This window comes from Vigna unguiculata, chromosome 6 (assembly GCF_004118075.2).
Source record: "Vigna unguiculata cultivar IT97K-499-35 chromosome 6, ASM411807v1, whole genome shotgun sequence".
Lineage (NCBI taxonomy): Eukaryota > Viridiplantae > Streptophyta > Magnoliopsida > Fabales > Fabaceae > Vigna > Vigna unguiculata.
Window position 1 is genome coordinate 32,260,048 of NC_040284.1, and position 23,134 is coordinate 32,283,181.

Genomic DNA, 23,134 nt, shown 5'->3' on the forward strand with positions numbered 1-23,134 from the left:
TCAGAAAAAGTAGAAAAACAAAATATTTATACCCTACAAAATATTTTATGTAATGAGATCGAATATTTCGTTTCCTAAATTATAATATACGATTTGAATGAAATCACAAAAAGAATATATTTAACATTATGATAAAATAAAAATTACGTTGGAGATCTAGATAAATTTTGAAGTTATTGAATTGAAAAAGTTAAACAATTGAAAGAAAAAAAGTAGAGTTGTGTAATACAAAAAAAAAAAAATCTATTCTTTCAAACAAAAAATAAACTAAGAATCAAGAGGAATAGTGAAATAATTTGTTTAGATTAACTAATGAACTATCAGTATTTTAGTAAATAAATGAGTATAAAAAGTGAAATAGATATAAAAACAAAAATAACATAAATATGTAAATATTTATATTTCAATATCTATTTAAAATAATTAAATATTAATTATATTTATATTTGGTCCATACATTTTCACTAACATTGAGATGGGTTTAAACAATAGAAAATATATTTATCATCTCTACTTCAGAATTTATAGTTGAAATTGTAACACACTATTGACACTAAAGTCCCAAAAATAAGAGGCTATATATCATATATACATAATACAATAAGACATGTTTAGATAATGGAGTATACAATTAATAGTAATAGTAAAACAATAACATACCATAATTAAAATAAAATGTTATTTAGATAACTTTTTAAGAAAAATAAAATAATTAATTGTTTGGTTGCAACCAAAAATTAAGGTTTAATATAACAAAAGAGTCTGTATGAAGTTAAAAGAAAAATAAATTTATATGAAAATAATTATAAACTACAAAATTTCATATTCAATTTATCTTTTCAAATAAAAACTCTACAACTTTAACTATTAAAACATACAGACAATTTTCTTATGATAAAAAGAGCTCGAACTTTTGAATTTAATTTCCCCAAATATAGGGTAAATAATAAAATGTATTCAATAATTTCACATGCTCGAAGCACATAACTTACTAGCTTCTCATGTTATTTTATATACATGCTTTTCATCAAAGAAAAACTGTCTGAATTTTGGGTCTTTACATACACTACTGAGTTATTTTAAAAGCCTGATTTTCCCATGAGCCACAACCAATCAAGAGCAACCCCAGAAAATATGCCACCTAAAAGAAACAGCACGAGCAAATTACCCAGTGCATTTTGTTCAGGGCCCTGCAAAATCAAGAACCCATCATTACCAACTCATATACTTTATCCCTTATCAAAATTTATCTTTAAATATCTATATTTAAAAATTAATGTTTTTTTTAAGAACCAGTTTATTAGAATTCAAAAAATTATATAAAATAGAAAACAAAAGTATCGTTTAAAAAGAGATCACAAATAGTTTTAAAGTTTTGTAAATAAAACTTTTAATATTTTTGATACCATGTGAAAATTGAACTTTAATTCTAGTTCAATTTTTCAAAAATGGGTTGAAATAAAAATTTTGCACCCATCGAACTCTTGAATAAGGTAAGTTTTATAATTTTCTTTAGTTTAGTTTCTTGCTTTTACTTTTATTTTATTCTGAAACATCATCTCTTATAACAAATAACATTGAATTGTTTTTATGTAACAAATGGCGTATTACGGTAGACCATAACATAATACTCACATGTAGTTTGTTGAGGAGAATGTTTTACATAATTATCATAAAATGTAGAGATGAAATATTTTATAGTTTAGTTTAGAAATAAAATAAAAATATTTTATAATTGTTTGAAAATGAAAAACATATTTAATCTTGAACTTTTATAATTAAGAATACATTATAGTATATTATTTTGATTTGTAAATCCTATTTTATATATATATATTTTAATTTTATGGGTATAAATATACAGGAAAATGTATGTAAACACTTAAACACAGAAATGAGTATAATAATAGAATTTTGATTTTTTTAAAAATGGGTCATTTTGACCCATTTATTACAAAAATGGATCAGTTTACTAATTATTTACATGACAGAATCAGTTTACTAATGACTTATCTCTATTTATTTTTAACTTTTATAATTTTTATAAAGCTTAATATATTCTTTTAAAATAATATTTTAATAATTTGATTAAAAAATTCAAAACAAAATTTTATTAAAATTTTGATATTTTAAATCTTAATATTTTAAATTTTATTATTACATGTTATTATAAAATTTGATTAAAAATATTTTAAAAAAATTATTAAAATTTTGATATTTTAAAACTTAATATTTTAGATTTTATTATTACATTTTATTATAAAATTTACAAAAATAAAATTTGATTAAAAATATTTTAAATAAAATTTTGATATTTTAAAACTTATATTTTAAATTTTATTGTTTCATTTTATTATAAAATTTACAATAATAAAATTTTATTTAAAATATTTGTAATTAAATTATTAAAATTTATTTAAAAATATATATAAAACTTTAGAAATTATTATAAAAGTAAAAAAAAGAGAAAAATCAAATCCTTAGTCAAATTAATTATTAAACTGATCAATCTTTATAATAAATAAATAAAAAATATCTGAAAAAACTAGTCAAATTATTAACAAAACTGATTCTGCGTGTAATTAGAAAACTGACGCATTTTTATAATAGATAAGTCAAACCACCCATTTTTTTAAAAGGATAATAATATTTTTTTTGACAAATATTTGATAAAGGTGACTTGGCAGCCATTTTTTTTAAATTTTAATTACGAAACGGTTAGTTTAACCTAGAATTTTAGATAGATACTGACCTTGTAACCTTCTGGTGCGATGGTAAATACACATACAGTGAGATAACCATTGGTTAGTCCCAAGAAAGACACAAGCATGATCATCCATCCCTGGTCACCATATTTTGCTGTGAAGTAAAATGCTGGAATCAACAGGAATCTAGAAAGCACTGCAATGAGTATACCCTTTCTGGATTCCAACGTCAGGCATTTGATAAGGGGAATATATCTGGATATTAGATCAAGCACGTTGTACATTGCGATCAGAACAAGAGGGTACCTAAAACAACCTCAGATGATGAGCCGTGTGAAAACGCATTTAGAACACCAAAACATTGGGAATTAATACACGCTTACCATGTTCCTAGCTGGTGAGATCCAGTATTTTCATACAAAAATCCAGGGAAAATTGATAGTGTTAACACGTATATTAGAAACAAAGCAGCTGCGAGATCAATGTTCTGTAGAACTAGTTGTTTATTGCTCAGCCTGTCTTGAATTTTAGCATCAAATCCAACCTGCAATAGTTCCGAGTCTTTCAGCCTACTGCAATATACTTCCTGGAGCTTAGTTTATTAATAATTTTAACAGCAGTTACATTACTTGGTGGTTGGTCTCGTTATGAATGCCGGCAGCTGCAAGGTCAGCTGATACAGTTTTAGATCCTTCTGAAGCAGCCTTTGAACGGTAATATTTTACAATGGACAACTTAGGGAAGTAAAACGCGTATAGAATTATGCAGAAAAACTCAAAAAGGGTAGAGATTGCAAAAAATAGAACTGCAAAATGAGGAAATAATCAATCTTGTGTCAAAGAACAGCAATCTTTAGAGTTAATGGATGACTGACAAATCTACCATGCCGTATAAAACTGCCATAATGGAAAAACAAGTGAGTAAAAGTGATCGGTGTCAGTGTCCATTAGTGAATAAGAGTAACATACTAGTTCCTTTCCGAAGACCATTCTTTGAATTCTCAAAACCCACTTTCGTGAGAAGTCTCAAACCAGAAGCTAGAGCTCCCGAGGCAGCCAAACCAGCAAGGAAAGACTGTAAAGCATTCAATTGTAGAATTAGTCTAACTAGTAAAAACAAGACTACTATTTTAAAAGATAGTATATGTGGTTTTGTCTGTATCACGTTCAACCTCGTACAAATACTAGACTTAATAAAATAATGTATTTCTCCGGCAAATAACAACGACTAAATGGTTCTCTTCCTTTGGTATTCTATAATCATTTCCCTGTAGCTTTCATCGCTTATCTTCTATTTTGGGGAAAACAAATTATTAAATTTAGTTTTACTGTTTTTTCTTCATTCTTCTTCAAATAAGGGTTGGGGTTGAGATGAGAATTTCTCAAAAATCAAAAAATAGGAGCGACAAAGAAATTATGAGGATAACGAACCTGGATGAACTCAGGACACATAAAAGATAAGTCTCCGACCATGCCACCCTGGACATGAGCATCTGCAATTCCAAAACAAGCAGAAAGGACACATACACCAATGTAAGGTCCCATTCCCCCTTTTCCTGATGTTGCTAGGTCTAACTGTTACACAAAATATTCAGTAGCTATTATACAAAAAGCAGAAAAAATGAAATTAACAATCACATAAGCCAGTCGTAGCAGAGTTGAAGTGGTATAAGACAATAGATTTTATCTTTTCTAAAACCAAACTAGAAAAACAAAAAATGAAAAACAGAGTTGTACTCACAACAAGCACTAACAAAGTACTGACGGAGAATAGAGAGTAGCCAATTAAGTTCCGCAATCTTGTGTTGATCCTTGATTCATTGTACGCCAGTATTGCCATAGTACCAAGTGCAAAGGGTTGATAAACAAGGGTGAGTACACGCAATGGATGGTATCTCTATGGCAAAAAGTTGTTAGACAGACCAAAAAACCTCGTAATTTATTCACTCAATTTCAATTCAAGTACACAACACAGAAAGAAGAATGAAGAATTTTGGGTTCATGAGATACTCACAGGGAACAGAGTGTAGTAATAATCTCCTACTGTCAACATACTGTTCCAAGCAACCAAAGATCCCAATCCAAGAATGAAACAGACCACCATGGCTTGGAATTTTCCCTGCTTGAAACAAATTAATCAAACTATTATAGACAAGCATTGCAACAATGGAGGGTGAATACAAAGAAAATATCATAATAACAACAACATACCTCTAACCTTCTTGGTGCTTCATTGTGAATAGAAAGAGTCATGGCTCCAAGAATCTGCTTCAACCAAGTTATCCTAACAATAGACTTGTTAATGACCAGTTATAAGGTTTGTCATTGAGAAAAAGAAAACATAAAGAAAAAAAAACAATAAAGAAAAGAGAAACAATGTTCACAGTTGGGAAAAACCTGATACGCCTCTTGAACCGAATTACAACTTTGTAGGTAGAAACGAAAAAGTCTGGTGTCTGGTGGCAAAAAATTTATAGTAAAGAATATTCTCTTCATTCGATCAGTTTTATTTTTTGTTATGATTCTGTTCATAAAATAATTAAAAATGTGTATTAAATTACGTGTACCAAATAATTTAATTAAAGAAAGATTTTGAAAAAATGTGACGTTTAGTAAATATTTACCATTAGAATTAAAAACATGGTATATTAATAATATTCAATAATTAAATTGTTTGGTTAAAATGTGTTCACTTACAATTTTAGAAAGTATTTAATTCCTGATTTGTGTTCTGGTTTTTACTATTTTTACTTATAGAATAAGATAATATATTAAAAAGAACCGTTGTAAAAATGAAAAAAAAAATGTTGATAACCACTTTTTTTTCTTGAACAACTTTTAAATTTTTAATAATAAAATATTATATTTAGGTGATGATAATAATAAATATAAATACAATTTTAAAATAAAACAATGATATATATATATATATATATATATATATATATATATATATATAACGATTGAATAGAGTAATAAATGTGGTCAAAATATCATACCATTATAAAAATGTAATGCCTTTTATTAACTATTGTGGAAATGCAGTTACACTTATGTGTTTATATTTTTTATGGTAATATATATTAGTTAATAACAATATATATAAATTAATTAATACAATTAAAATATTCAGTTATTATGATAATTATCAAAACATTGACAGTAAAAGTGACAAAATATATGTATACTAAAAATCAGTTACAAAAATATTTCTCCCTCAATAATTATTATAAAAATAAATATTTATTTTATTTTTTAACAAAGTCTTAAATGAATATGTATGACATGATTCAATTGGATAAGAAATAATTAATATATATATATATATATATATATATATATATATATATATATATAAAATTAAAATTACATAAAGTGTGGATATTTAAATCTTAAGATATGAGGCAAAAACCACCTATCGAGTTTAAGCTTTCAGACTGAAAACGACATCAAACTTAAAGCATTTATTTTGGAAGACAATAATATCTTATTCTCCCCCAATTTTGGAAATAGGAGATCCTGTTCCCTATAAAATATTAACTGTGTGTTTAATCACCCAATCTTAAAAAGATAACTCTGATTCACTAATAACATGTTATATCAATAATTATCATCTGTTACTGTTAAAAAAAATATTGTAGATGATATATAATATAGGGAAAAATGATTTATTTTAAAAATTAAATATGTAGAAAAAGGAAAAGTAAATCTTATTTTAGGAAAACAAAAATGAAATAAAAAAGAATTAAACCGAATTGGAAATGGATGGCGTGTTTTGGTGGAGGAGTATAACCTAATAATGATGGGTGATGTGATGTTAACTAAAAGGTCAACTAAAATGGATGTATATGCCAAAATGGTTATAAATTATTTGAATTTTCTGATTGTGAAAGCGAATCCTCCCATACCTTTTGTCTACTCTACATAGGGAAAAAGACGAATTCTAGACTCTGGCTATCTTCTTCGTGATCAAATCTCATCATCAAAAAGCCATTGTTCACGTCCACAAATGAAAAAAATCATTGATTCAATTTTTCTTTCATTAGATTATATCCAATGTTTTCACAGGTAGTTTGATTGATACATAGGAAGTCTGTTAGTGAACAATTAAGGTAAATATACTGCTCGCACGTAAAAATAATAGATCGTATATAGTAAGTAATAAGTATTTTATCATTTTTTTAATTAAGTAATAAGTATTTTATCATTTTTTTAAAGATTTTTATAACACATGATATTCTGTTTGTATTTTTTATTGAATTATAATTTGTCAATATTAGACTTTATCCACTTTATTTTGATGCATCATCAATCATCTTAATTTCATATTTATGTTAAAATCAACTCACAAAAATATACTAAAATTCTATCTCCTATCCATAGTGACTTTGAGCCTATAATTATTTATCAAGTTTCAATTCCTTAAATTCTTAACAAGTGGAATCATGCATTAATTTCGAGAGTCTAAGGTTCTGTTTACTTGAAAAGATGAATTTAGATATCGTGAGTGGATGAATTTGAATGAATTTGGGAGTAAAAGTTTTGTGTTTCTTTTAATAGATTTGAAGGTGAAAATGAGTAAATTTGAATGTAAAATTTGTAAAAGTTGATGAGTGATTTGATAGATGTGATAGATAAAAAAAAGTTTTAATAAATACAAATTACAAATTTGTCCATATAATTAAAAATAATATAAATTAAAATTTGATGACTTTAAATTAATTTAAAAAAAAATGTTGATGAATAGTTGTTAAATAAAAATGTAATAGGTGCAATAAATAAGAAAATACAATGTACTTTGTGTACACTTACAAAGTAAACATGAGTAAAGATATTATCAGCTAAGTTTATGTATTCTTTAGTAACCCAAAAATACAAATTAATTTTTCTCTTGAAATATACCATTAGAATTAGAAAATGGAATGCGTAAAATAAAAAAACGTTGTTCTATATGATGTGATGCAGCTTCTTTATTTTATCTAATATATGTATTTAAGTGTATGAAGAAGGATATATGTTCGAATATTTTTATAATCGAATCTAGTCGTATGCAAATTCATTCATAACCAATTACAAAATTGGGATTGTAGCTTGAAATCACATTTTTTAACTTCAAATCTCCTCTCTTCAACGGGATGGATTAATATGCTAATCTTGTAAATCAACGCTCTTTTTTTTTTACACAAATCATTGAATTCGAACGTATTATTTACTTGTAAATTTATCTTACACAATCCCTTTTAATAGTAATTTGTGCTAAAAGAACACAGTCTCAAATTACTAATGAACCAAGTTCTATTTCTAAATATAAGTATTCATTAAATATTTAATTTAAAGTCTAAATTCTAGAGATATTTCCTAACACCTAAAGAATCATAAATAAAGCAGGGGAACAAATCACTTAAATTGGAAAAACATATATTTTAACAACACAATTTTACATAAAAATTCAATGTTTTACATCTAATCTCAACAAATATAATTGCTCTTCATGGTGGAAAACCTAAAATTTTACAAAATTGAATAATAGAGAAGAAATTAGAACCATGAAGTAGAAGTAATCCCTCACAAGGTTCTTCACAACTGCTTTATGCTCCAATTGTGTCCCTCATTCGCATGTCTGCCTCCATAGCCCACCATCCTCTCCAACCCAAGAGGGATAAAACCTTCATGGATGAAGAAGGAGACCCAAGAAGGAGAATGGAGAGTTTCCCAATATCCCTAGCAGCCTCCAATAGCTTTTTCCAAACATCAAAGGTGTTTCTATTCATGCAAAATGAGAAATGTCCCAAAACTCTTTGTAAAAACATAATTAAATAACTATATTTGCGTATCGAGGTCGGTAATCTTGTCCAACGGGCTTCATTCTTGACCAACGAGGCCTAAAATCGTTGCTCCCATACTTGTAACTCTTGGACAAGTCATATTTTTGTCCATAAACAAAAATATTGTAGTTCTGTGATTGTTTTCCATGCTTCCTTGATTTTCAATTTATTTTACTCCACTAGAATTACTTATTATTGACCTGTTTCACACACTCATAATAATAAAAATTATAAATAAAAAACATAAAAAAATTAAAATATAAAAAAATATGAAAACAACAAAACTTAAAAATTAAACAAAATAAAAATTATAGAAAAATTAATTTTATTCACAAAAATTAACACTAATAAAAGATAAAAAACAACGTCCTAAGATTCACATGCATATTTAAACACACTATCATCACGAATCATATTTAACAATATATGTTAAATCAACTTTTATAAAGTTTCAATAATTTTAACAGTAAATCATGTTATTGTTTTCAGGTTCACTGAACTATTGTCAACCTTCCAAATAAATTCAATTTTTCTTTCTTCAGATTATATACAATGTTTTCACAGGTAATTTGATTGATACATTGGAAGTCTTCACAGGATTCACATGCATATTTAAACACCCTGCCATCAAGAATCATATTCGACAATATATGTTAAATCAACTTTTATAAAGTTTCAATAATTTTAAAAGTAAATCATGTTGTTTATTATTTTCAGGTTCACTGAATTATTGTCAACCTTCCAAATAAATTCTTAAAAAATAAAAGGTTAGTTAGTCAATTTTATTAAAAAGAAAAGATCCATTACAAATATAATGAAGATCCATAACCCTTTTAAATAAAGATGTTTTAAGATTAAAATAATAGATAGGTATTTAATTTGATTCTTATATTAAAATTTTGATTAGTTATGTTCCGTAGTTTTTCTTTTTTTACAGAAAATTCAATTCATATTCTTTTTTTATAAAACTCGGGTTATCCGTTAAATTGAGATAAATTCAATTTGAAAAATAACATAAGTTAAAATTTGGATCAGTAACTTATCAAAATTTAAAACATTTTTTATTTTGGACACTTGACACACCTTTCAAATTAAAGTCAATTTAGTCTAATAAACTACATTCATTCTATTTAATCAATTGACACTCAATTGAAAAAAAAAATTTGTAACTCAATTAAGTAAACAAAAAAGTTAAAAGTTAAAATATTTTAGTCCTTAAATTTTGATTAAAAATTAGATTTCGTTTCTTTCCTATATTTTTAGATACTTTGATCTGCAAACTTTAAAATTGAATAATATAGTTCTCCAACCCAATTACATTCAATTTGATCGACATAGACGTGTCAAATGGCGTTTCAATCTAACATTTAAACATTTAACACGTGTTACTCTAATGTCACTAGTCTAAACACTCTTAAACTTGTAAATTAACACAATTATGTTAACAGAAATATATCTGTTAATTTTTAAAATTTGAAATCAAAATGAATCTCATTTTAGAACATGAATAAATTTCAGTTTCATATTTAAGTTCATATTTAAGTTCAAGGACTACAAAACATATGTAAAAAGAAAAAATCAAAGTGTATTATAAATCTAAATATAGAAACACAATTACTAATTAAACCAAAATAATTTAAAAATAAAATAATATTTTAAATAAATAACACTCAATTATTTTATTATTAAAAAATAACATGATAAAAAAAATGTTCTAGTTTCATCCAATAAAAACCGTTATATCTAAAATATTTTTTTATATTTTCTACATTTTTCTGAAATTCTGACCCATTCTTATAATAAGAATTTTTAGCTCTAGTTCTACATATCCAATTATTTATCAATTACCCCTTTTTTTTTTGAAAAGGAAATATTAATTTAGTCTTTCAATCATCTAAAACATGTTTATATTCTTTTAATCTTTCAATCTATATAACATTAGATCAACAAGAACGAAACACGGAAGCCATACAAACAATTAACTGGAAAAAACATTTTTCTGTATTGAAAACAAACAAACAGATCTTAATATTAATTGCCATTGTTAGTCATATACAACTGTTTCAACAACTAAATAATAATAAGAAAAACAAACATAGCACTGAAAAGAAAGTTTGAAAGAAGATTCATAGAGCAATGGGTGTCAGATTTTGTTACCTAGCCCCAGAAAAGATTAGCAATATGCATTTTTTTTTTGCTTGACACCAAATTTATAGCATTTTATTACTTCTGATTGGGATTTTTAAGATTACCCAAACATGTGTATAGCGTGGAATTCTTTTTATTAATGAACGGGCCTACTAAAAAGCCCATCGATTTCTTTGAAGACACGATCACAGTTAAAAAGAAAATTCATTTTAATTAAGTCATAATTAAAATTGAAAGGTACTTAGTAAAAAGAAAATTTATCTTAATTAAGTCATAGTTAAAATTATAATTACATTATGGTAGCGGTCAATTTTCCCTTTTATGTTCCTAAAAGAATATCATACAAAAAGTTATAATATAAAAAACTTCTTATACTATATCAAATGGGGGCAAACTTTTGTTTGTTCAAAAATAGAATAGAATAACTAAATTAAGAACTGAAATAATGAATTTGCATTTTTTTTTTTTCAAAATCAAAAAGAGTCAGTGGCGGAAGAATGAAGGAACACGGCTCCCCAACCATTTTTCTTTTAACTTTTTTTATATATTTAAAAAATAATATTTATAAATTATTATTTTATTTATATTTATTAATTTTTATTTTATTTTCTATATATTTTTAAAAAATATTTATACACTATTTTATTTATATATTATCACTTTATTTTTATATTATTACTTTATTTATATATTATTATTTTATTTATATATTATTATCTTATTTATATTAATTTTGTTTGATTTTTTTAAATTTAAAAATCACGTTTTTTTTTTCTCTATTATAATTTCTTATACTTTTTTATTTGGTTTCTCTCTTCCGTGTCTCATCTCTTTCTCCCGTTTTATTTTCATATCAATTTTTACCATCAATTCCTTATTATTTTCAAAATTAAAGTGCACTACGGCAAAATTGAAGAGTTAAGGAACATTTTGGACCGAACAATTTCTTCTTTTGAGTAAATTCATCTTTTCCTTTTTATTTTTGAAGGAATATGTTTCCATCTTGTATGTGACTTTTCTACGCTCTAGGCATATCTCTATCTGTTAGAGATTATAAAATCATACTTTAATTGTTGATCAAACTCTTCTTTGTGTAGATAGAGCTATTTTAGGCTTTGAAGTTGTGTAAGGAAAGAACAAGATTAGTAATCTACTTTAAGGTAAGGGAAGCTAATCATTTAAAAGTTATTAGTTTTCTTAAAATATTGAGTCTTGCTTTTAAGATTTAATTTCGGATATTCATAATTTTATCTTTTTGTAAATAGGTGAGAGGTAAAAAATTTATATTAGAAAAATTATGATAAAGAGTAAAATAATTTATTCTTTTTCCAAGAGGAAGGCTTGTGATGAAGATGAAAAAAATGCATCTACGTCATCTAAAATTGAGAAACTTCATGAGAATCCAAATATTGAAGAAAATAATCAAGAACAAGTTGAGAAATAAGATGGAGGCTGAATTTTTAGCAAACACTATGATACTATGATAATCTATATTGAAAGGATATTGCAACTAACTTTAGCTTTGATTCAATTATTGAAGATTTTAAGTCATTGAAAGAGTGTAAAGGAGCACTCTGAATAAAAGTAACTTTTGTTTTTTTTTTTATATATTATTGTTGATGATAAAATTTATGTTACTCTTTCATATATATTATTGTTATAGTTTAGATTCTATTGTCATGAGTAGGGATGGCAACGGGGCGGGGCGGGTACGGGTATCATGATCCCATCCCCATCCCCATAATAAAAATTCATCCCCATCCCCATCCCCAAACCCAACGGGTATACAACTTTTGACCCATCCCCATCCCCACCGGGTAACGGGTATTTTCTTATACCCATACCCATACCCATTTTTTTATTGTTCCATATATCAATTAAATATTTTTTATAAAAAAAATTTAAAAATCACACCAACGGAATCATGATACTATCAAAATATTCAATATTAAAATAACATACTCTTTTTGATTTTCATGATGTCAAATATTAAGAAAAATATTATAATAGTATAAATCTCAAATTAAAGTATCAAATAACAACTAAATAAAATTCAAATAATTATATAAAAGCTAAAAAATTACACATTACTAAAATTTTATAATAACCAAAATATTTATTAATTTTACAAATGATCAGTGGTTTCATTTGCATTTGATCCACCTACACATAGAAAAAAATGAAAAATTAGATATGATATCCATTTGAACATAACATAACGAAAAAAAAATGTATAATTAAGATTATGATAAAAGGAAAAGTACCTTGAAGATCTGCTTAAACCTTAAAGAACAAGCCAAACAATTAAAAGAGAGTAAAAAAGTATATAACCAAAGTAACAAAAAGAAGAGCTACAAAATAAGAGTCAAACATTTTCATGAAAATAAATAAATAAATAAAGATAATCAAATGTGTAACCTAAAAATTATTTCATAGAATGAAATTGAGGAACACCTATTTGAACATAACCATGTACAGAGAGTAATAATTATGTAATAAGAAGAAGAAAAATTACCTTCAAAATTAAATCTTGAAAAACAAACCAGACAATTGAGAGAGTAAACAAAGTGTATAACAAAAAACAAAGAGAATGAGAAATATGTTATATATATATTATATTATATTATATTATATATTATATTACTATGTATATATATATTATATGTGTGGATATCTTATGTTTATATATATATATATATAAAATTATTTATATATATTATATTATATTATATATTATATTATTATTACTATGTATATATATTATATGTGTGGATATCTTATGTTTATATATATATATATATATATATTTTATAGATATATATTTATTTTAAGTATATATTATATTATATTATATAATAATATAAATATAATAATATATATTATATTATTATGTATATATATTATATGTATATGCGTAGATATTTTATGCTTTTATATATATATATATATATATATATATATATTTCTTTTAAATTTTTATAAATTTGTAATGTTATAAATTTGTTTATAAAAGATCTCACTAGTTAAATGATTAATTTGTTTTATACGTATATATTATATATATTATATTATATTATTATGTATATATATTATATGTATATTATATTATATTACATTACATGTATATGTGTAAATATATATATATATATATATATATATATATAAGTATATTTTATTTATATGTATATATACTATATTATATTATATTATATTATATTATATTTTATGTGTAAATATATTATTTATTTATATATATTTTTTAGATTATTTAATAAATTATAAATAGTTTAGTAATTTAAGCGGGGACGGGTATTTGGGCGGGTATATATATATCCCTATCCCCATCCCCATCCCCAGTTGAAAATTTCGGGTATTACCCATACCCATACCCATACCCAGTCAAAGCGGGGATTCCCCGTCAAAACGGGGACGGGTTCGGGTGATACCCACGGGCACGGGTTTATTTGCCATCTCTTGTCATGAGTGCTTATTTTGAATAAAAAAATGATATAAAGAAATTAATTTTTTTAAATTAAAAAAATATATTATTTTTTAATTAAAAAAATATATTATTTTTTAATTAAAAAAATAATTTTATATAACAAATATAATTTGACCTCCCTAAAATTTTTGTTCAAGTTTCACCGCTGAAAAGAGTATGAAAATGAGAAATAAATAAAAACAATGAATACACGACGAAAAGATTATTATTTCAATTTATTTAGGATTTAAAAAAATATCTTAATCAATTTATTTATTATTGTTACATGACGTACTTCTATAAAAAATTAAAAATCTACCTACCTAATTTTATAGTCATAAAAACACATAATTTTGAAAGTTTGGTAACCAATATCATCCCGGAGCCCCCGAATCATCCCTAACAAAGGGATATCTACTGTAAATTTATTGGAAGAGTATTTTTTTTTTCTCAAAATATTTAATTCTAAAACATTTTACTTGTATCTCCTACCAGGACTATATAATTTTGAAAAAAAAAAATATGAAAATCAATACTAAGATCTTTATTTCATTTTGAACTAGTTAAATTCAAGTGGAAGAACATCAAGATTGAAAACTATTTTTCTTTTTTCCATAAATTAAATTAAAAAAGCAAAAAACCTACCATCTTTTTACTGTACATTTTAAGTTACCTTTTTCTTTCTGTTTTTGTCTTGTATGATGATACAAGTTGAAGCTGAAGCCTAAATCCAAAAGTTTAAGAAATAACTATGATCACCTTTTATGAACATCTATCACCGCACTTTAGCTGTGGGTAGCCTCTAAGGAAACATTAGCATCAACTATATAGTCGCTGTGCTAATTATAAAAATTTACATTTAAATGTACATATCAATAAACTCTTTGTATTTGATTTCTACTTTTTATGGGCTTCATGGTATCGTAAACATTACAGAAGAGAGTGTCCTGTTCCCATTGGCATTACATATCTTTGCTGCATATGTTGACTTTGATGTTGCTGTATGCTTTGACGAGGTTCACTTGATTCCCATGGTCTTTCAACAACAAAATTGTCCTCTCCATCTGGTCCTTGCCCTACATACTGATGCAAAACCAACACTGAAGCTGTTGTTTCAAAGTCTGAAGAGGCTAGTAAATCCCCAATGGCTCCTAATTCAGGACACTCACTCCAATCTGTAAGACCATCTGTTAGTGGTGACATTGTCCCTTGTCCTCTCCCAACTATGAACAAGTCATTCACATTATTCATTGATCTTATTGCTGCAACTGTTTCCTCCCCATTGTTCACAACCTTGGCTATGTAATCCACTGAATCATCATGTGCAATCACATGCTTGAACTCGCTTATATACTCATTGTCTAGTTGGTTTTCTCCCCCATTTTTTATAGTGGTGAAACTTCGATCAAGCTTGGCCCATAAGCGATCTGTTTCTGAACTTTGATTTGAATACTGAGTTGGAATGAAGTGCATGACAGTAAGGTGAACCTTTGGATGTCTTGACATTCTCCATCCATAAGCTAATGCTTCTCTGTCATCTGGTCCTCCAAAATATAGCACAGCCACTTGATGACATGCTAGATTTCCAATCAAACGGTTGGATCCGTTGAAGCCCCTATCCACAAGTATACCAACTGAGCATGGTGAGTTTTGTAGTAGATTGTGGTTCACCATTCTTAATGCTGGGATTGTATCTTCCATTTCCCCATCAACTGTTTGTTGTTTGTGGAAAGGAATAATGATGATGGACACCCTTTTCTCCTCAGCCAAATTGCATACGTCTTCATGCATGGTGGAGTAAGGGGAAATGGCTGTTAAGGGTTGGACTTGAGCATAGTTGACCTGTTCCTCAAAGTTTTGAAACGATGTGATGATGTGGTCGGTTTGTGCTTGTGTTTTGTTGAGGGCTGGAACTCCTGATTGTCTATTGGCATGGACAATGAGCATGGCAGAAGCTCTACCAGTGAGTTCAACCAAGTGCAGCACATAAGCACACATTGGAGACCTTTTGTTGGGATAAGTTGCTTCAAGGAGATTAACCAGTGTGGGAACATTTCGAGGGGTGTGAATACCCACAAGGACTCTGAACTCTCCATCAAGTCTTGAACTTTGTATTGTTCTCCTTTTATAAGGTGCAAGCCTTTTTCTTGGCTTATAAATTAATGTTACAACCGGTGCAATCAATGCTGTCATTATTAGTATTACAATGATCATAATTGAAAATATTTTATCATTCAAGACCTGCATATGCAAAGTTAACTAGTCATCGTCGTGTGTTGATCCGTTAAGGAGGTGTGGCTAGATTAAGTGAGAAATTGAATGGTGTACCTTTTGATCCCTCCCAACATTGAGCACAATAATTTCAATAATGCCTTTAGCGTTCATGAGTAAACCAAGAACAACTCCATCGCGATTTGGTATCTGCAACATGTTTGAAACAAGGAGAGTCCCAGCAATCTTGCCGAGAAAAGTCAGAGAAATCACTGAGAGAATAAAAGTCCAAGTACTAGCTCCGCTGATTAAGTTGATATCTGTCTTAAGCCCACTAATGGCATAAAAAAGAGGAAGCAGAAGTCCTGAAACAAAGTCTTCAAGCTTTTCTATTATTGCAGCTCCAAGTGGCCCTTTTGGAATAACCAGGCCATACACAAAAGCTCCAAAAATACAATGTGTTCCAAGGACATCCGTGATGAAGGCCGAGATCAACACACCAGTGAGCACAATGCATAGTTGAAACTCACTGAAGGGTTTTCCCTCTGGAGTTTTCTCGATCAACCACAACATTGTTGGTCTAACAATGATAAAGGAGAAAGAAAGAAAAACAAGGTTTGATAGCAGAACCCACAATGATACCCAAGCGCTAATTATTTCCTCTGATACAGCAATAGCTATAGCCAACAACATCCATGCACAGACATCATTGATGAGAGAAGTTGATAGAGCAAGCTTCCCTAAGTCTGTGTTGACAAGTTTGAGCTCAACAAGCATTCGAGCAAGCACCGGGAATGCAGTGACAGATAGAACAATACCAAGATAGAGGACACAACTGACTTGATTTATGCTTTCGTCTGTGTTAGATATTAAAGAGGATAAACATATAGCAACCAAAAAGGGCACCACCATGCCAGCAAGGGATATTAACACTGTCTTCTTTCCAGAACGTTTGATGATCGAAATGTCCATCTCTAACCCAATTAGGAACACAAAGTATATCAGACCCATGTTTGCCATTGTTTCCACCAGCATTACACTTTTCATAGGGAACACGATACTGGCAAAATTGTTATATCTTCCCAACACTGATGGACCCAGAAGCAATCCACCCTGTAAATTTCAAATCATTCCATCTAGTTATCAAGTATTGAAAGAAGAAAAAAACATCAAAGGCTCTGAAATTAAACACACCTGCAATACTATGGCTACATATTAAGGTTACCCACTATACTTTAATTAATTTCCTGTTGACATATTTGCTCCACATGGTTACAACAGAAACTATTCAAATTAGTGTATACATTTTCTTAATCTTATGAATCACAGGTTCTCTAACAAATTATTGATCTGACAATAAAAATAGTAAGAAAAAATCGACTCATAACATTATTATGAGTTATTTGGATACTAATACATTATAAATTAGGCCCGAGTTGGAAGAGAGTTAATAAATAATGATGATTGTGTCTTTTTTGTATGTTGTGTGCGATTCGAAAAGGAAAATAAAATGGTGCGTTTGATTCGAGAAAGAAAATAAAAGGCGAAAGAGAAATGAAGTTACCAAGATTTCAGCAATTACACGAGGTTGGTGAAAAGGCCTGAGGATGAAAACAAAGAAACGTGTTGCAGAGACAACTAACGTTAATTGCAAGGTAAATAGAGGAAGAGAGAAATCTAAAAGGTTATTATTCTTCCATAATCCATTTGATGTTACCAAGAGTGGTGTATAACAAATTATGGATTTATCAGACATATTTGATGGTGTCATGGTTGTGTTGTCCATTTTGAACAAATGAACAACACAACCACTGAACACCCTCTGCCTTTTGTTATGGTCAAAACAATTTATTTTTTGATCTTCTACAAAAGAGAGCTACAATAGAAAGGGTACGACGTTTCTTGGTTGATGAACACAATCAAAAGAGAGATAGGCTGGTATTAGTGCCTTCTCCTTATCCAAAAGCACCAATGGAAGAGATGATCCAAGATTATGCTTTAATCTATTTTTGAAAACTCGATATGTGCCATCATAATTTCCATATAAAATGAGGTCATTGTGTATGCCACTTGGACAAACATTATAAATTATAATCACTTCTTAGGTTAATTACTTGTATGTGAACATGTTTATTAAATAAATATTTTTATGCTAAAAAACATGATATTTCGTCACAAATACTCATCTATTATAATAGAAGAAAATACCGGAAAAATTACTTTATTATCCACATTTATTTTATTGATAATTGTTTCAAAAATTAGTTTTTTAGTCATTTAACACTATTAATTTGTTTTTTAGTCATTTATTTCTGTATCGAAAGTGATGGTGAATTGACATTTGTAGTGGATTTATGTTTTATGTTTAATTGGTGAAATTTTGGGAAGAGTTGAGTAATAGACAGTACTAAGTTAGATGTTTGGGTAACGAAAGTCACATGTAATGTGGTAGATGTTGGTAAAGACAAAGAATTGAATGTCCCTGAAGAAGACCCAATGGCCAAAACGTTACAGATAATCCCCAAGCCAGACCACGGTCAAGTCAAGCGAGACGTTTCTGACACCCTTCCCTTCTTCCTCATCATCATCATCATGTCAACAACTCTGCATTCATGTCGATTCACTCTTCCATCATGAGTTATGGGAACTGTTTAATATTCTGCAACATGAAAAATATGGCAACATTTTAACTTCATCTTCAAAGTGGGGATCACCCCATCAAAAAAGAATGCTCATACTCACCCACTCTAACAACAATAGTAAGAGTATCAAAACGGGTAGTCAAAGTTATTATTATTATTATTATTCAGGATGTCACACTAAAAGAAGATTCCTTTCTGTTCTTCTTGGGATTCAGATAGGGAACCGGTCAAAGGGAATAATAAGGTAAACATTTTTAATAATACTTATCATTCAACACATTTTTCTTTTCCATCATTGTTTCAGGCAAAAGGGTTTCCCCTGTTTCAAAAGCCGAAGCTAAGATTATGTGATACATGTACAACAATTTATACACATCATTCTATCTTTTTTCTCTGTTACACCATTTCATATATTCCAAACTTGATGAGCATTTTGTTTCACAACTATCATTTCTCAGCTGAAAAATGGATGTGCATTGCAACATAACTAATTAGAGTGCCATGAAACAATGCTCAGTTGTTAACAAGCTCAATATGTTCTGAAATCATTGCACGGGTGTGACAATGAACCCAAATAGGACAAGTTGGTTTTCCAGTTGCACATGCTCTGATCACCAGATCAACCAGAGGACCACTTACACTTGATGCAAATCATATAACTGCATTGTACAGTAGCAGGCATCCCATTATAAAAGTAAGGATATTTAAAGGGTTTTAATTAATTAAAATTCATTAAACAGAATGTAGGAATCTCCTGTAGTGAAATTTTACGACACAAAACGTGACACCCTCAGCCACAGAAACAGAATGGGATTGCAAGAATATGCAATTTCACCGTATAGTTTTGCCTAGAATGTGTAAGCATGAACGGTATAATTTAAAATATGTGAACATTATTATATGAGTTGGACAAGGTGATTTTGGTGTGTGGGGATGAAAGTAACGGTACCAATCCTAATGTTAATCAAAACGCTGTCACTTCCATCTCAGATCAAGCGCACATGCTGCATAATTATGTTCTCTTTCCTAAAATTTTAAACCTTGTAGAACTTTTACCTTTGGGAGGTGGTAGAAAGTGTAGTAATCCTAATATTCAGTCCAAAAACTTGTTAATTAAACTCACTCTTGAGGTACTCCTCTCACGTCTCTGGTGTTTTTCCTGATTTCTATGATGAGGAAGAGCGAGAAGCAAAGTGTTCATATTCTTAATATGTATGTGTAAACACCACTACTTCCAATAAAGAACGCCAACACAATCACTTTATCAACACAGAAAGCGAAGCTTCTCTTTCTTTTCCATCAATTCAGTTGCCACTTTTTGTCTCTTTGTCTTTCTTATTCCTTGAATTCCTCAATAACAATGAACAGAACGTAGAACGCAGACTAGGTTATCAAGAAAGGGAAGATGGAGTTTGATCTTGAAGACCCACTAGTCAGCTTGGGAGAAGAACAAAACTTTACTGTATCAGAACTCTTTGCCTCCGAATCAGATCACATGCCCTCCCCAAACTACTCAAGTCTAACACATTTTCACGTTTTCTCTTGTGAGGCCATATCTCTTATTCTTCAGGTGAAGTTATGTTTATGTAATAGGTTCATTTCCCCCTCCTTCATGTCACATTTGCTACATTTTGTTATGTTTCTTCAGGTTCAGCTTTCTTACAAACTGGACCCTTTTGTAGCTTACCTTGCTATGAATTACATGCACCGTTTCATGTCAAACCAGGAAATTCCGGTAAGAAACCTCTGAACAGTTGTACCTTAATACATTTCCATAGTTTCCAATGTTACCCTCATCCCATTAGTCCTGAGTTTGCAGAAGGGGAAGCCGTGGTATCTTAGGCTTGTTGTCGTATCATGTCTCTCTCTTGCTTCAAAGATGAAAAACACAACTTTGCCATTTTTGGAAATGCAGGTAAATCTTCAAATTCACGTAATTTGAATCATTTTAATAGAAAAACAGTCTCTAACCATGGCATATGAAAATGTGGTGTTTATAATCAATGAAACAGAAAGAAGGTTGTAACTTTAAGGCTCAAAGTATTCAGAAAATGGAGCCTCTGATTCTCGGGGCACTGAAATGGCGTATGAGGTCAATTACACCTTTTTCTTTCCTGCGCTTCTTTATCTCTTTAGCTGAAATTGAAGACCAATCACTGAAGCAAGCACTCAAAGAGAGAGCTTCTACTATAATCTTCAATGCTCAAAATGGTAAGTGCTTGTTTCTATTCATACTTAAAACTTGATTTTATCTTCAACTCCAACAATCACAAACTCTGAATTGCACCTCTCTTATGTCTGCAGAAATTAAGCTTTTAGAGTATAAGCCTTCAACTATTGCAGCAACTGCCCTTATCATTGCATCTCATGAACTACTCCCACATCAATATTCTATTCTGAGAGCTTCAATTATATCCAGTGAGTACCTAGATGAGGTAAAGTTAACATTCAATCACTGCCCTTAAAAGCAAAGCAAATATTTTGATTCTTTGCTGCTATAGCGTCTACATATTATTGATGGTGGTTGTTTTAGGAGACATTGTCCAAGTGCTTTGATTTGATGCAAGAGATGATAAGAACGGTAGAAAAAGAGTTAGTGACAGAAACTCCAGGGAGTGTGCTTGAGAGAAACACCAAACGACAAAGAATTTAATGGTGTATATGTTGCAGAAACAAATTCCTGTTTTCCTCCAAACTCAAGAAGGAGGAAGCCGAGGGAGAACAATCATGTTTGGTCCATATGTCGTTCACCATAAAGGAATTACTGTAATCTATTGCATAAAATGAAATTCAGAAATTACATTATTAAAATGAAAATGGTCAAAATTTCAATCCCAAGGCAATTAAATCATGGCTTCAATCTCACACGAGAAAGTTCTAAAAACTGGTTCAACGTAGTTTGTTTCACTGTTTTAGGCTTGGCTGTGGCTGTAAATGAATACACTTGATATGTTCCCTATGTTGCATTTCAGAGATGGTTGGTTTTGTCCTTTGCTTTTGGGAAAGAGATCACTGTCATTCATATCTCTTGCCTTTTCTAACGTTAATGATGATGTCTTCTCTGGTCAAAAGCACCATGACACATATCATTATTCCAACACCTTTTTACTTAACCAATTTCCCACTTATTAAACAACACTCTTCAGCTTTCTAAGACCAAGGACAACCGAACACTTTAATGCGAAACTCCTTGCATTTAATTCCTTAAAAAGCAGTTGCACTACTTTAACTGAAGTTTCACAAAATTTCTCACTAAAATTTCTTGGAAATATAATTACATAAAAAAATATAGAATATTTTTTTGCTTTCACAACATCTGAGCGCAGTGTCTGATTATTATGCCAATCTATCTGATACATTTAAAGAATACTATGAATACAACCGAAGATGAATGGAGCTTCTTTTCCTAGGGACTCTGGAATGACAGGATCATGTGATCAGTTACATCCTTGTTTTCTTTCTTGCGTTTCTTCATCAGAAAAAAGATTCTTAAGCAAACACTTCCTGCTATAAATTTGTTTTGTGACCTGAAATGCTTTTTAAAACAAACCATGTGCTTCCCATATAGATGCAGAGTTCGTCTTTCCAATGTAAAAGTTTCATATTTAAGATATTCTATTAATCAAAATAATTCTTTCAACTTGTTAATAAAATCTGATATCAGGGTTACTGTCTTTTCTATTTGGAGTCATGCTTAATTAGCGTTTCAGTTTAACAAATTGCTAGCTATGTCAAACATAATTTCAGTTTAGATTTTGAGATGTCTTTCTAAAACTATTCTATATTTTCCAAAGTAGTCAGGCTAACAATTTTGATATTTAAGATAATTTAAATACTTTTTTATTTCTTTATCCTTAAAATGCGCTTATTAATAATAAAATCGTGACAGAACAAAGACTCTAAAAAAATGTGGGATTATTGGGTCTGATAATAATGAAATTAAAAACTATGCTCAATATTTTTATATTTTAATGCATTAAAAGCTTTAATTTTTAATATTCTGTTTAATTATATTTTAAGGAGACATTATTCTGACGACAAATTTTTTGTTTTTCAAAATTTTGAAATTAAAAATGTTAGTTTTTCATACTTAACATACAATTAAAAATATTGAAAATATATA

The 23,134-nt window shown here is 28.7% G+C and overlaps 3 protein-coding genes across 6 annotated transcripts; 1 reads left to right on the forward strand and 2 right to left on the reverse strand.

Annotated features, from left to right (window-relative positions):
• Nucleotides 1-889: 889 nt before the first annotated feature.
• LOC114187578 (equilibrative nucleotide transporter 3-like) lies at nt 890-5,150 on the reverse strand. 3 transcript variants are annotated; one of them, XM_028075853.1, is made up of 10 exons: nt 5,102-5,150; nt 4,916-4,988; nt 4,719-4,823; nt 4,446-4,601; nt 4,136-4,279; nt 3,674-3,779; nt 3,335-3,510; nt 3,089-3,249; nt 2,753-3,011; nt 890-1,190 (listed from the first exon to the last, which is right to left on the reverse strand). In XM_028075853.1, exons 2-10 carry the CDS (start codon nt 4,955-4,957, stop codon nt 1,080-1,082), a joined length of 1,260 nt encoding a protein of 419 aa, XP_027931654.1. In that variant the 5' UTR covers nt 4,958-4,988; nt 5,102-5,150; the 3' UTR covers nt 890-1,079. The 3 variants fall into 3 exon arrangements, with proteins under 3 accessions (XP_027931654.1, XP_027931657.1, XP_027931656.1); XM_028075856.1 differs by lacking the exon at nt 5,102-5,150 and having other exon boundaries at nt 3,335-3,366; nt 4,916-5,087; XM_028075855.1 differs by lacking the exon at nt 5,102-5,150 and having other exon boundaries at nt 3,335-3,378; nt 4,916-5,087.
• Nucleotides 5,151-14,821: 9,671 nt separating this feature from the next.
• Nucleotides 14,822-18,291, reverse strand: LOC114187717 (cation/H(+) antiporter 15-like). Its single transcript, XM_028076039.1, has 3 exons — nt 17,934-18,291; nt 16,487-17,482; nt 14,822-16,399 (listed from the first exon to the last, which is right to left on the reverse strand). The coding sequence occupies exons 1-3, from the start codon at nt 18,153-18,155 to the stop codon at nt 15,089-15,091; spliced, it is 2,529 nt and encodes an 842-aa protein (XP_027931840.1). The 5' UTR covers nt 18,156-18,291; the 3' UTR covers nt 14,822-15,088.
• A 1,849-nt stretch (nt 18,292-20,140) lies between these two features.
• On the forward strand, nt 20,141-21,971 carry LOC114189128 (putative cyclin-D6-1). Of its 2 annotated transcripts, XM_028077836.1 has the most exons (7): nt 20,141-20,223; nt 20,380-20,581; nt 20,660-20,746; nt 20,831-20,926; nt 21,024-21,222; nt 21,316-21,446; nt 21,545-21,971. In XM_028077836.1, exons 2-7 carry the CDS (start codon nt 20,417-20,419, stop codon nt 21,662-21,664), a joined length of 798 nt encoding a protein of 265 aa, XP_027933637.1. In that variant the 5' UTR covers nt 20,141-20,223; nt 20,380-20,416; the 3' UTR covers nt 21,665-21,971. The 2 variants fall into 2 exon arrangements, with proteins under 2 accessions (XP_027933637.1, XP_027933638.1); XM_028077837.1 differs by lacking the exon at nt 20,141-20,223 and having other exon boundaries at nt 20,237-20,581.
• The last annotated feature ends 1,163 nt before the right edge of the window (nt 21,972-23,134 follow it).

What these genes read in the sequence shown, in the direction of transcription:
- LOC114187578 (XM_028075853.1), bottom strand. Translation starts at nt 4,957, where the DNA reads ATGACTCTTTCTATTCACAATGAAGCACCAAGAAGGTTAGAG. An exon ending in TGTGTCCTGAGTTCATCCAG is followed by an intron (nt 3,780 to 4,135) that starts GTTCGTTATCCT and finishes AATGCTTTACAG; the next exon opens with TCTTTCCTTGCTGGTTTGGC. An exon ending in TGGTCTTCGGAAAGGAACTA is followed by an intron (nt 3,511 to 3,673) that starts GTATGTTACTCT and finishes CTCATTTTGCAG; the next exon opens with TTCTATTTTTTGCAATCTCT.
- LOC114187717 (XM_028076039.1), bottom strand. Translation starts at nt 18,155, where the DNA reads ATGGACAACACAACCATGACACCATCAAATATGTCTGATAAATCCATA. An exon ending in GTGTAATTGCTGAAATCTTG is followed by an intron (nt 17,483 to 17,933) that starts GTAACTTCATTT and finishes TGAAATTTACAG; the next exon opens with GGTGGATTGCTTCTGGGTCC. An exon ending in ATGTTGGGAGGGATCAAAAG is followed by an intron (nt 16,400 to 16,486) that starts GTACACCATTCA and finishes TTGCATATGCAG; the next exon opens with GTCTTGAATGATAAAATATT.
- LOC114189128 (XM_028077836.1), top strand. Translation starts at nt 20,417, where the DNA reads ATGGAGTTTGATCTTGAAGACCCACTAGTCAGCTTGGGAGAAGAACAA. An exon ending in CCATATCTCTTATTCTTCAG is followed by an intron (nt 20,582 to 20,659) that starts GTGAAGTTATGT and finishes ATGTTTCTTCAG; the next exon opens with GTTCAGCTTTCTTACAAACT. An exon ending in CCAGTGAGTACCTAGATGAG is followed by an intron (nt 21,447 to 21,544) that starts GTAAAGTTAACA and finishes TGGTTGTTTTAG; the next exon opens with GAGACATTGTCCAAGTGCTT.